The sequence below is a fragment of the Aulonocara stuartgranti genome (genome assembly GCF_965226115.1).
Source record: "Aulonocara stuartgranti genome assembly, chromosome: 6".
NCBI classification, from domain to species: domain Eukaryota; kingdom Metazoa; phylum Chordata; class Actinopteri; order Cichliformes; family Cichlidae; genus Aulonocara; species Aulonocara stuartgranti.
This window is the reverse complement of record NC_138944.1, coordinates 32,361,945-32,375,208: the sequence shown is the minus strand read 5'-3', so window position 1 is coordinate 32,375,208 and position 13,264 is coordinate 32,361,945. Positions and strand designations below refer to the sequence as shown.

The 13,264-nt window shown below is 40.0% G+C and overlaps 1 protein-coding gene across 2 annotated transcripts; it reads right to left on the bottom strand.

Annotated features, from left to right (window-relative positions):
* Window positions 1–3,588: 3,588 nt before the first annotated feature.
* Window positions 3,589–8,467, bottom strand: LOC309707904 (beta-1,3-galactosyltransferase 5-like). 2 transcript variants are annotated; one of them, XM_082535489.1, is made up of 2 exons: window positions 8,190–8,467; window positions 3,589–5,012 (listed from the first exon to the last, which is right to left on the bottom strand). In XM_082535489.1, exons 1-2 carry the CDS (start codon window positions 8,231–8,233, stop codon window positions 3,911–3,913), a joined length of 1,146 nt encoding a protein of 381 aa, XP_082391615.1. In that variant the 5' UTR covers window positions 8,234–8,467; the 3' UTR covers window positions 3,589–3,910. The 2 variants fall into 2 exon arrangements, 1 of the variants encoding a protein (XP_082391615.1); XR_014277115.1 differs by lacking the exon at window positions 8,190–8,467 and adding an exon at window positions 7,000–7,366 and having other exon boundaries at window positions 4,927–5,012.
* Between the last annotated feature and the right edge of the window lie 4,797 nt (window positions 8,468–13,264).

The following is a 13,264-nucleotide window of genomic DNA, read 5'->3' as shown; positions in this document are numbered from 1 at the left end:
GCAGGAGTCATACCACACAGTGATGCAGCTGTTGAGGATACTCTCAACTGTGCCTCTGTAAAAGGTGCTCATAATGGGGGTTGAATCTCTTGTGCTTCTCAGTTTGCAGAGGAAGTAGAGTCGCTGTTGGTCTTCTCCACATTCAGGGACAAGTTGTTGTTGCTGTACCACTCTGCCAGATGGTTAACTTCACCCCTGTAGTAGATCTCGTCGTGGGTCAGCAGAGTAAAGAGAAGGGTGCTCAACACACATCCTTGGGGAGCCCCCGTATTCAGTGTTCTTGGGCTGGAGTTGTTGCAGTCGACCCGTACTATCTGCTGTCTTCCTGTCAAGAAATCTAGCAGCCAGTTATACAGCAAGGTGCTGATCCCCAGCAGATCCAGTTTGTGAATGAGTTGCTGGGGAATGATGGTGTTGAATGCTGAACTGAAGTCTATGAACAGCACTCTGACATATGAGTCTCTAGTGTTGAGATGTGTGAGGGCTGAGTGAGGGGCAGTTGAAATTCCATCATCACTTGAGCGTTTTGACGAAAGAGATCATTTGATTTGATGCAGGACTAACCGTTCAAAGCACTTCATAATGATGGAGGTGAGTTTGACAGGACGGTAGTCCTTAAAGCAGGAGGTAGATGACTTCTTGGGTACAGTAATGATGGTGGAGGCTTTGAGGCATGTGGGAACGGCGGTACTGATTTTGGCAAGGGATCTCCACACACTGTCTGGGGATTGTGTCACCACGGTCTGCAGAGTGGGCTTGTAGTCTGTGATGGTTTGTATTCCTTGCCACTGCCTCCAAGTATCTCTGCTGTCGCTGAAGCTTTGCTGTAGCTGATGCCACGTGACAGGTTTGCCCTTGCTGTTCTTTTGCTCACCTAATTCCCGGCTCTGAAGGCTTGCATTTTTCAACTTTAGCAGCATTTAAACCTGACCTGTGAGCCATGGTTTCTGATTGGCCCGGACAGTGATAGTCCTGGTGTCACGACCTGCAGGATCGGCAAGGTGCTGATCAGAATCTCTCCACTCCTAGCCCTCCTTCTCTTCTCTTTTTTCCTCTCTCTCCCCCTCTCTCCTTCTCTGCCCTGTTTTGCAGGGGCAGAACTCATGGCGGCTTCACGCCCTCGGTCCACACCTTCCTGGATTGGGAACACCTGGGCCTCATCAGACCAACTGGTATATTAGAAGGAGGAGATCAGCTGTTCAACGCTGGATTGCTGTGAAGGCTCTAGTCAGTACACGTCTAGCTCAAGTTTCCTGTGCCTCCGTCTCAGAGACTTAACGAGTGTTTCTTTGTTCCTAGATTCCCCGTGTTTCCCCGTGTGGAGTGTGGAAGGAGTGACTGGTCGCTAGCGGAGAAGAGAGAGGTTGAACTGAGCGCGTGTGTGATTTCCCCGTTTTCCCTGGACCCCTGGACCCCTGCCCCTCACGTCTTGTATATAGCACTAACCCCGCACTGTCTGTACATACACTTGGTGAAGATCTGTAATAAACAATCTCTGTTTAAACGCTACTCATGAGTCCTGCAAGTGGTTCCTCTAAGCAACCGGTGACACCTGGTCTCTGTGACATCATCGATGCATTTTGGGATGTAGGCAGTAACAGTTTCTGTATATTCCTGAAAGTCTGCGGTGTTGTCGTGTGTAGCAACCTGTGGTGGAAAAGCAGTCTTGCAGTGCCTCTGAGTACCCTTCTGGCCACACCTGTACCTGCTTACGAACTGGTTTGGTGACTTTGACCAGGGGCCTGTGGGAACCCATGGCACACCTAGGTTTCTGCCTGTACTGACCCTTATGCAAAATAGGTGGAATTAAGACACAGTTCCAAAAGCAAACACAACTGATCAGTGCTGAGAGTGGTCCTGTTGCTGAGGTTGGGGTGATCCTGTAATCTCTTATGAACTACCTCCAACACTTCTATGACTGGGATGCAAGTGAAGACAGATGTAACATCTCTCTCTCACTGTACATGTACTGTTTATAAAATTAGGGAAACATAACCTGCACAAACAAAATAATTTGCAGGACAAATGTTTGACATCAATTTTGTTCGATTTGAAGAAGGTAGGGGGGCAACTTCACTCACATGTGTTTATAAGGTTGGGGAAACCTGCAGTCAGCTGAGACTGAAGAAGTCACTTGGATGAGTGACGAAACGTTTCTCCAACAGAATCAACCTTTTGGGATTTACTTACCTGGATGATTAAGCACGCATCAAGACCAGCTGATCATTGATCAGTTTCATGATTGAAGTAGTAACAGGAGAGCGAGGGTGAGAGAATTTGAGAAGAAGAGGCAGCTGACAGCGTAAAGACGCAGAATAACTCCAGCTTTGTGTCTTCTTCCATTCTAGCTGACGTCCAGGACAAACTGTGTTCTTTTTCAGCTCCGTACGAAGTGCGTAATAATTTCTCTGAATGCGGGGCGATTCTGTTTTTTACAGAACAGTTGGCAACTCTACTAACTAACTTTATGAATAAAATAAAGTTCACTGTCAGCAACATCATAGCTCCCATAGTACGCAGTACAACTTATTGTAACTGTAAAAAGTCAGCACAACGAAAATAAACTCCACCTAAACTTGGTTTATATCTGACCCAGATAGACTGCAGGTCATAACTTCTTACCTGAAGTTCAGTTCACCTGATACTCGGACCGGCAGCTGCCTCGGGTCTCTCCTCCTCCTGCCTCCACTCTCCCTCATCCACCTGCTGGCCTCTGTGGCAGCTCCGCCACAGCCACCAAAAATTTGGTTACTGAGTTACTTTTACGTATCGGCCAGCATCTGGCCAATCCACCACCTTTCATTGTTTATACCATAAAAAAAAAAATTTTTAAAAACGAAAAATCGCCATCGGCCCACCGGTATGCCCGATGGCCAGTCCAGCTATGATGTGGCCATTACATTTTTGGTTGTCTAGACCAAATCACTAAATTTTGCTCTACAAGGGCCTGATATCAACTTATGAGGACATTATACTGCCTCTGTTTCATCAAAATTTAAAACAAATATCCTCATATGTGGCTCTCATTTTTCTCAGAAACAAAAATTCAGTTTAAAAAAAATCTGGTAATTCTTTGTTTTTACATTCATCGGATCCCAATATGCCCAAATACCAAAGAGAAATTAAAAATGCATGCCATGGAAGAGTTTGGGTCTTAGGAGGTTAAGATGTGCAGTGAACCTTGGCTGTTTTGAGTCTTTGCTGTCTGTGTGTCTTATTTCTGGTGGGAGAGATAAGGACACAATGGGAACATAACAGATGTATGCAATGAGAGATGAATACAATTGAAATAAAGAAATAGTCTAAAAGAATTGAAATTGCTTTGCAGATTAAAACAATCTGAGGCACTATAGAGAAATATGGATTCTGTAACTAGTATCTTTCTGTATGTCAGAAACTGTCCTCTAAGGGCTTTTAAGGATCCCAGATTTGCCAGTGATAGAAAACAAAACAGGACAGTGCTCTACTGTGGTATTATCATAGACTCTAGTATGTGAATGGCGTTTCTCACAACATTCAAGAGAACACTGAAAGGTTGAGGTTTTGGAAAAACATATTCATTACATTCAAATGAATAAGAACAGTCCATTTAATTAAATGTACTTTAATATGTAAAATAAACCTTATAATCTTTTAAAATATTTACACCTTTCATTAGCAGTCAATTTAATCTTTAACCCCAACTGTATTATTTGTAAACGCATTTAAGTAACCTCAGCATTCTCACATAATAATCACACATGTAAAAGTGCACCCCAATGAGACCTGGTAAACCTATAAAACCTTGAAGCAATTGTTCACCTTCACCTTTCCAAACAAGTAACTCTAAATCACATTTAAAAAAATAAATAACTTCGGTAGTTTATAACAATCTATAAATACATTAAAACTCTAGCATAAAGCTAAGGTGTTAAGGACAAGGTGGCCCAGGCTTTTTCAGGTCTGTCCAATAATCCAGCAGCTGTTTAGAAGAACCAAGAATGTATGTAATGACCTTGGAAAATTCACAGCGATTATATGCATAGTTATAGGCCTTGAACTGGGAGGGTGTTGGTGGTGCTGTGAGGGCAAGTCCAAGCTTTTTCATGCACATCCCAATATAAGCATCCTCAATGTTAAAGGGTTTGACTGACTTTGACATTTCCACATATTTCTCTGGAAGATCATTAGAAAAGACATATCCCATACCCAGTGTGTAGGTCGGGTATTCAGGCTCTGGATACAATTCCTCAGGCACATACCACTTGGAGTTCTTGGAACGAATGACTGGTCTGTTCCACATAAGCATCCCTGTCAGGTAGTTGGTCTTGGGGATGCCCGGCTGTTTTAGCATGATTACTAGATCGTCAACATTCAGAAACATGTCAGAGTCAATCTTCATGGCATAGGCTGCTGCAGGGCAGTGTGTACTTAGCCAGTCCATGATCACCATGGTTTTGATTGTTAGGTTTAGATAACTGTCTGTGAAGTCACTCTGGATCAGATCATGGTGCTGCAAATTTTCCTGTTTGAGCTTCTCAACATCATCTTCTCTAGAGACACCCAACATAAATAAAGTGAGTACCACCTCACCCTGAACTATGTTTTCTTTGCCCCATGTCTGGCGGATCGCGTCCCGAGCTGCCACATTTTTTGGTTCCACTGGAACCATGAGAACCAGGAATGGGATCTTGTTCTTGCAAACCTCTGTGTTATCCATAAGAAAATGGTAGTTGCGTGGATAGGCTTGGTGGTACTGGAGGGAGGTAGATCGCACAGTCGAAGGTTCAGTGGTTTTGTTTAATATAACTTTGTTTTTGGGATGAATGCGGTAAGCAGGTGCATTAACCCTACTGTTCTGGTTTAAAAACCACTGGTATTGTTCCTGCAGTGGGAAGCTCTGCCATAGTGACAGCGGGCGGCTGGACAGGGTGTAACACAAGCCTAAGGCCAAAACACAAAATAGAAGCAGGAGCTGAAACCAGGAAAGAAATAAGATCTTCTTCTGTGGAAAGATGCTCTGGACAAGTTCCCTAAAAAGACAAGAAAGATAAAAGTGGTGAGTTATATCACCTTTCTTTGCCATTGTTAACAAAGTGCACAGCTTCACAACATTTGAGTTAGAGCTGAAAATCTCTAAGCTCACTGATACTGAAGATTTATGCTTCAGTGGGAAATCTGCCTCATATCAACACTCCTCTGAAATCCTGCGCTATAACCTATGGAACAACTTGATATGCACCTCCTTAATGATGTAAGTACAATCCAGGTGAACACAGCCCACAGCTATTGTGTTCAGCCTCTTTAGTACTGCCAATTTCTGTTGAATGTTTCCAGCTACTTTTTTGAATTTATCAGTGAAAGATTAACAATCATTACCTCAGTATAGGGAACAATATTTATAGCATCAATATAAGGACTCACAAATGGCAACAAATTCCTGGAGGCAGATAATACAGTCATGATAACACTTGAAAAACAGGCCATTTCTTTGTTTCATCAGAAGTCACTTTGACCTTTGTTGGAAAACGATTGTTTGCGCAGGTTTTATCAAAGGGTCTATAAAGATTTTCCACATTTTTTTTTTGTAATGATAGCACTGAAACTGAGTCACGGATGCCTGTTTAGATTATTTTCTGTCACCTTGTGTGAAACTTTTTCTGAGGTTTTCTCTCTGAGCTATTGAACTTGTTATTACCTGTAGGGCTTCATATTTTGTTTATCAAATGTGTGTTGTGAAATTTGCATTTGAGTTCTCATCTCTGCACTCCACACTTTGTGACATCTAATGGTGACCATAGGTGGAAAGTTACAAAGTACAAATACCTACGTTATTCTACTTTAGTAGAAATTTTAGGATTCTGTACTTTATTTGAGTATTTTAATTTCTGACAACTTTTTTCTTTACTCTCTACATTTTTACATAAATATTTATGCTTTCCACTTCTTATATTTTCTAACAGATTTGTTACTTCGGGAATTTAAGTGGGGGAAAGGAGTGTAGGTCTAAGTATGTTGTGTTTGTGATACATCAGAATCTAGTGCTACAGAAGGGGGGAAGCATGAAAGGAGTGGCATTTTTTAAGTGTTAGGTCATTTCAAATGTAATGTTTCTATCAGCTAAACAAACATCAACAATCACACAAACTGTTTGTCTGCATTTTGTCACACAGTGTGTTGCCAGGTAAAGGTTCAGCTGCTGTATTTCCAGGGAAAGAAAAGAGAGAGCACTAACTTCACTCAGAGATGGAGAAAGATGTAGGAAAACAGAAAGAACAGGAGAGGAAGATGAGAGGTTATATTTAAAGGTAAGGGCAAATTAACTGCAAATTTAAAGCTTACATATGATGTCATCATTATCAATCACATTGATAAATTACGTATATTATCACATGTTTTATATATAAAGCTAAGCTGTGCTAACTCCTGTTAGCTGTTATTCAAATGTTGCATGTTAGTGGGTAGTTATATTATGTATATAAATATATAGCTTAATTTGAATTGGTGTGGTGGATTCACAGTAAAGCACTGTGTTGGATTGGTGCACAGTGCAGCATAGGGATGGGTATCGTTTAGGTTTTATCCGATACCAGTCCCAATCCGGTACTTTTGAAATGGTGCCAGTGCTTAAACGGTGCTCGAACCGGTGCTTAAAGAATCAAGAACACAAACTTTGTCCAAAACCTCTCATGTTTAGCTGTTTTTTGTAAAAAGATAACAATGTTAGCCTTTTCTGCAGCTATAGGGGATTTATGGTATCACTCTTGGCTGGAAGCAGTGCTTAAACAATGGAAAAAACACAAACTTTATCCAAAAACCTCTCATGTTTAGCTGTTTCCCACATTTTCTTTGGTCATTTTAGCCTTTTTGGCCAGGGTGAAGGGAGTATCTGCCATCAAACAAGAAGACAGCCGCATGTAACTACAACGGTGTTTGCTAGTTCACCTTACATACATTAATGTAATAACGTGGTTAGCCTAATCAATGTAAATTACACACGAACAACATTAAGCTACTGACCCAGAGAAGAACGGCTGCTGCTGCCATCATCATCCGTCATCATTTCTGCTACACTGACAGGGCTAGGGGCCAGGACTCTCCTCTTTGGGTTCATGTTGCTAACTCCGGGTCCGATAACAGGCACCACACCCGCAGTAGATATGCTCAGTGTGAGGTCCTGCAGCAAGCTATCAAATACGGCGCATTTCTCGGCTTTTAAAAAAATGCTATACGTCACCAGGTGTTTCATCAGATTCGAGGCGTTACCTCCTTTGCACAGTATCACCGTATCAACATAATACCACTTGTTGCAGGCTGCTCAGTTTGCCCGCCTACTACGCTTGCAAAGGTAAAATGATTGGCTAGAATCCAAAGTGTATGACATCTCAGGAAATAAAAGCACCGAAATGTGCGCTGCTTTTCGGTCTGGTTACTACCGTTTATGTCAGAACCAGTGCCGGAACAGGTGTTGTGCCAAAAAGTGATTGTCTGCCAAAAACTGATTTCCGGTATTTGCCAAAAAGCGATTGCTCATATTTAAAGTGCTATAAGTAACTTGTTGGGCTATAATATGTTAAACATATGTCAAATGCATCCCTTATGGATGACATAAAGTCATCTTGAGCCAGTTTTGTTATACTGATGTGTATACAAACTTGCCATGAAAAATCAGTTAGATGCAAGTCACCAATCATTAATCATCAATCATTTCCTGCTCAGAACAAGACGGTCAACTTTGTCTAACTTACCAGGAAGAACAATAGCGTTAACACACCATCAACAATAAAACACACAAAAGACGTTAAATAACATCTTTAAAAATGTTAGTTTTCGTTTGTTTGTTTTGTTTTGTTTTCTAATCATTCATTGACACCGAAACTGTTTCTTGCTTTTAAATAAGTTGAAAGTGACTTCAATTAATGAGTTTTGTCTGTCAGGTATCCAGTATTCAAGTAGAGAAAATGTATAGCTTATATTATCGCATAAGTCAGCTTCTCCCCGAACGCTAACATTTAAGTTTAATCAGTTAAACTTTTTAATACTGATCTTGTCACTTTTTTCATCACAAAAAATGGAATCAAATATGAATGAAAGCTAAAGAATAGCGACTAATGCGTCCCAGAATGATGAATTCAGAGCCTTTACATGCTGCTGCTTTTCAGGAAACCAAAGCTGAGTTTTGGTTTGGAAGCAGTTTGATAAGTTCTTACCTCTTCGTTCCATTTGCACCTGAGCCAGTGTCGGAATCCCCCATGATCGGCCCCGATCCTTCTTTTCGTGATTCCTTGTTCTCTTTCTTTCTTCTTCGCTTCAGCCACAAAATCCAGCGATTATTTATTTAAGTGGCTCACTTAAGGTGTTCTATCCATTAATGTTTCCAGATAAATGAATGAAGCGACTTCTTTTTGTCTTTTTCCTTTCATTGTGTGTGATATAGGATAAGTGAGAGAAGGAGGGAGGCGCAGGAGGAGACTGGGGAGGGAGAAAGGGGGAGGAGAGAGACGGGACACGGGGGGGAATTATAGTTTGTCATTTTCCCCTAATTAGAACCAGCTCATCTTTCCACTCAAGTTAACTGTAATCTGAAAATTTACTGCATGTGGTCTTTTATGGTATTAAAATGGATGTCTATGGGAGTAGGAAGGGTCTTAACCACAAAAATTGTGCGCATGGGAGGAGACGCATTCTTTTTAATATTGAAGGAGTCAGCCGAGTATTGACAACTTTTACGCACAGCACTCTACACCCTAACCCTCTACACCGGCACTGTCAACTGCCTTTTAACGGCTGAGGTGCTGTGGTTCCTAGAAGCCCGGAGAACTACTCTCTTGTAATTTCTTTAACACTACATAAAGAAATTTCAAGAAAGCTTGCCTAAGACAGCTCGGGCTGTGTTGAAGACTTAAGGTTAAAATCGGGTCGCGAATACCTAAATAAACATTGACTTCAAAGCATCTTTGAATTGCACAACTATTCTTTTGTGTATGTTCTATTTGTTTGAACACTAGTGTTTGTTCAGTACAAGGGCGTAGATTTGGTTTTGGCATTGTTGGGGACGGATGATTCAACCACCGAACCCTGCCCTGTTTCTTTTTTTTTCTTTTCGTCTTTGCTTCTTAATAAAAAAAAGGAGAAATATACTTGCCTACATATGTTATTCTACATGCTTTTAAACCATTTAAAATTACAATTCATAGTTTTATATGGGAATTATATAATGTTAAGTTACTATTAAACAAATGACTGACTAAGTATTTTATACTTTAGTTTACTTCAACCATATTCCATATAAATCAGATATCATACAAAAATAAAAATACCTTAAAATACAGTCATGACAATAAAAGAATATGACTTTAAGGACTTAACAACATTACTTCAGTTATACTACACCAACATCTCTTATACATTAGCACTAAGGGAACGCACTGAATGACCTGGTGGTTTTTGTCCATAAAACTACTCGTCTAAGATTACCACAAAGTAAAAGATCTCTCAGCAAAATTATGCAACATTTTAGGCACACTATTGCCCCGATCAAATCAGTGAGCTGGGATGTTTTACTCTAAACATGAACTACTGTTACAGCAACAGACATGGACTACTAGTTGTAATCTGGAAAAGGTCACCTTCTATTTGTTCTCCCGTAAATTTTTTACAGCGCTGTTAATTCAATCTTGCAGGCCTTCTTAGAACAAAAATGAGAAAAAGAGAGCCGATTAGTAGCTCATCCAAGCACAAAACAAAATCACCTGCCAGGTTTTCTCTAAGTGCACTGTCACAATGTTAAAGGGCCCCGTTATACACTGAAAAAAAGGGATTGGCCAACTCTTGGATTTACGTAAGCATCTTGCGTGTATTTAACATAAGTGCCTCGTGCTTTAAAGTTAAGTGTAATTATATAGTGTAGAAACTACATGATATGCAGAGAGGCTAGATTAAATTGTTCATATCATGTTCGAGTGAAGTAAGTCAATAACTTACTGCGACACCACACGGGATTTCAGTCTCGCACGCTTTGGATTGTGGTTTCAGGAAGGCATCCATCTCAGTCAAATCGAGCAGCCGCCTCTAAGTAAATTGGGTGGTTGTTGCATTAAAAAAGTCTAACTTGTAATTTAAACACAATAATTTCATGTTTCTATGAATGTAATTAAATCATGAAGAATCTGTACGAAATTCAACAACTTAATTTGTTCTTGTTGAGACGACCTGATACAATCTAGTAAGAGTGGTTAGTTGCTGAACTCATGAAATTCACAAGATCGCACGAGATTTCAAACTGCAGGAAAACCACTGGAGTTATAAGAGGCAGACAACTACACACACACCACATGTATGCTATTGCTATTTATTGTGGTTTAACCTGTCAAGGACAAAAACATACAAAAGAATTCTGCATCAAGCCTTGAAATCATAGCTTTCCTACTTTTGTTAAGTCTGGATTGGTGGCGTGGTGGTTAGTGCTGTTGCTTCACATTAAGAAGGTCCTGGGTTCAAATCCACAATCTGGCTAGTTTGCACTGGGTTCTCTTAGGGTATTCTGTTTTTTGTCCCAGAGTTAAAAGTCAAGCAGTTGTTAGAATTGGGTTAATTGGTGATTCTAAATTACCTGTGAATGTAAGTGCAAATGGTGGTTTGTGATAGACTTGTGAGCTGTCCTGCCTTGTAACCTATCACTTCAGGGTTATTTCCCAGCCCCCCTGCACCAGAATAAGGTTAGGAGGATGGTAGCTATTGTAGATCCATTCAATTTTTATGGTAACCAGACTCTAGACTTTGTTGAACATTATGTAATATGAAGACAACATGTAGTATTTAAGTGACCAAGTAGTACTGGGGTAAAAGTTATTGAATAGTGTTAAAATAAAATGACAAAATTGTGAAGGATTAAAATATTCCAAGAGCTCAACTTACATCATCTGAACATGTTTCAATCGTGTTTTATGAACACAAAATGCACATGGTTATTACATATGAAAAAGCTGTGTTGATTTAACTCAATTGTTTAAGTTTTTGCCAAAGCAAGAAATTTGTGTGCAACCAATGTCCACTATTGAATCAAGTAAATTCAACATGGCCTTTTGTTCAGTGTAGACATGTCCATGGTGGAGAGTCCCAGATATAAACCTAGTGGGAGTAACCCCCCACAGAGAGACAAAAGGACCCCCTGATGATCCTCTAATCGCCTGAGCCAAGGTGTGAAACTGGGTGTGGGTCCCAATCAGCCAGAGTTTCGGGTGTGTTCATTGTGAAACCTGGCCCCACCTTATCATGCGAATTCCTGAGGTCAGATGGCCCAGGATGTGAGTGGGCGTTAAGGCGTCTGGGAAGGGATTTCAAAACTGGATTATAGATGGCAGAGAGTTGGTGTCGTAAACCCCGCCTCTGTTCAAAGATGGTCGCTCACAGTGGACATAGTCAACTGACATAATTTCACCTAAATACACAGAAAATCTTGTTAAACGCCACACAGTTTGCACACTATTGATATTCTCATTAAGCCTTTTCTAAAGACGTTATAACAATCTATCATCCCTAAATACTAAATTTCTTTTCCAAATTTGGACTACTGCACTTAGTCACAGACCTGACCACTTTATTTAATTATCCTGTATGTTACCAAGCCTTTCTTCTCACACAGTCACAGTGTCTCTTTCAGTGCAAGCTTCACTCATCCAGTCAGACAGGAAACCCAAGTAGCACGTGGGAGCAGTATGCATCACATACAGCACTGCGTGTATTTGTATGAAATGCTGGTTTGTAGCCTCGCTACCAAACCAGCATTTCATCTCCGAGGAAGTTATCCCAGAGAGAGGTAAAGCAAGTGTGTAAGTTCATCTCTGAATGTTTGTAAAGCATTCCCACGTTAAGCTTAACAACCGATATATGGAGCGACTGCCTCTTCTCTCCCCCTCCCTCTTCTTGCTGCTACTTCAATCGTGAAACTGCTTAACGATCAGCTGATCGGCTTTTCTGTCACGAGTCCGTCTCTCTTGTTTGTTTTTCGCCCACTTCGCACCAGAAAGAGGAAACCAGCGGCTGAACAACAGCAGCACATTTAAGCTTAATAAGCTGTTGTTAGAATTTATTTAATATTACTTTCTACTCGAGGATCTTTTTCTACATAGCTGACAGCTGGTAACTGTGCAGGGGCGGATCTAGCAAAGTTTAGCCAGGGGGGCCGATAGGTCATTAACAGGGAAAAGGGGCACAAAGACATACTTTTCTTTCTTATTCTCATTTAAAATGTCTAGCTTTTAATAAATAATTATCTGAATCTTACACCCAAAGTTTTAATCTGATGTAAAATGTATAGAAGTTCATTACTGTCTGCTGTTAAGTCTAATATACCCTAGTAAGCTATATTACTTTTTCCTCTGGGAAGATACCAACCGTGCAGTCTGCAGTTCTGTTGAAGAAAGATGTTGAATCTATTTAATTATTCTTGAAAAATAATTGATTTCTGTGCATTTTTTTTCACACTGCATCAAATTAAAGTTGATTACATCGATTAAGCATCATGAGGTGGAGGGTGGTTCCCTATTTTATTTTATTTTTTGCTGGGAGTTTGCAACCCTATTAGTTAGGTTGCTTAATATTTCTGCTAAGTACTCTTTAAAATACCAAAATAGGAAGGATGGAGCAGGTTTAAGTTTATTAGATTGATCAGTATTGCTGAACTATGAAATATTTTGGGTGCAGTGTATTTTTTACACACAGGTATAACAGAATAGCTTTAGTGTTGTCTATTTAAACTTGAGTATGAATTTATACAAAATGCAGTAAGATATTAAAAAAACTGTTTTATTGATTAAAAAACACTGTGTCAGATTCATATCGGTATCGGCAGATATCCAAATTTATGATATCGTATCGGACATAAAAAAGTGGTATCGTGCCATCTCTAATTTAAACATTACCACATTATTGAATTATCTTATTTTATTTCTACAGTAATCACTTGTTTTGATCAATCTGTACAAGAGCACTTCTAATTCAGTATTCTAAAAACTACTTTAAGCTTTAATCGCTTTTTCCCTTTCACACTAAGTGACTTGGACAAGATGATAAACAGACTCACATGCTCAAGATGCTGTCCAATCTTCATGAGCTCTCTTGTATTTGTAAGTGTTAGTAAGGTTAATACATTTTCTGTATATGTTTCTTTTCACAATTTTCCCACTTAAGCAGTCAGTTTTCTCTTTCCCAGGTTTGCTAACCCAAATTTTTTTGAATTCATCCAATATGCACAGATTTGCTTTTTCTTTGAACAGGTTTGTGC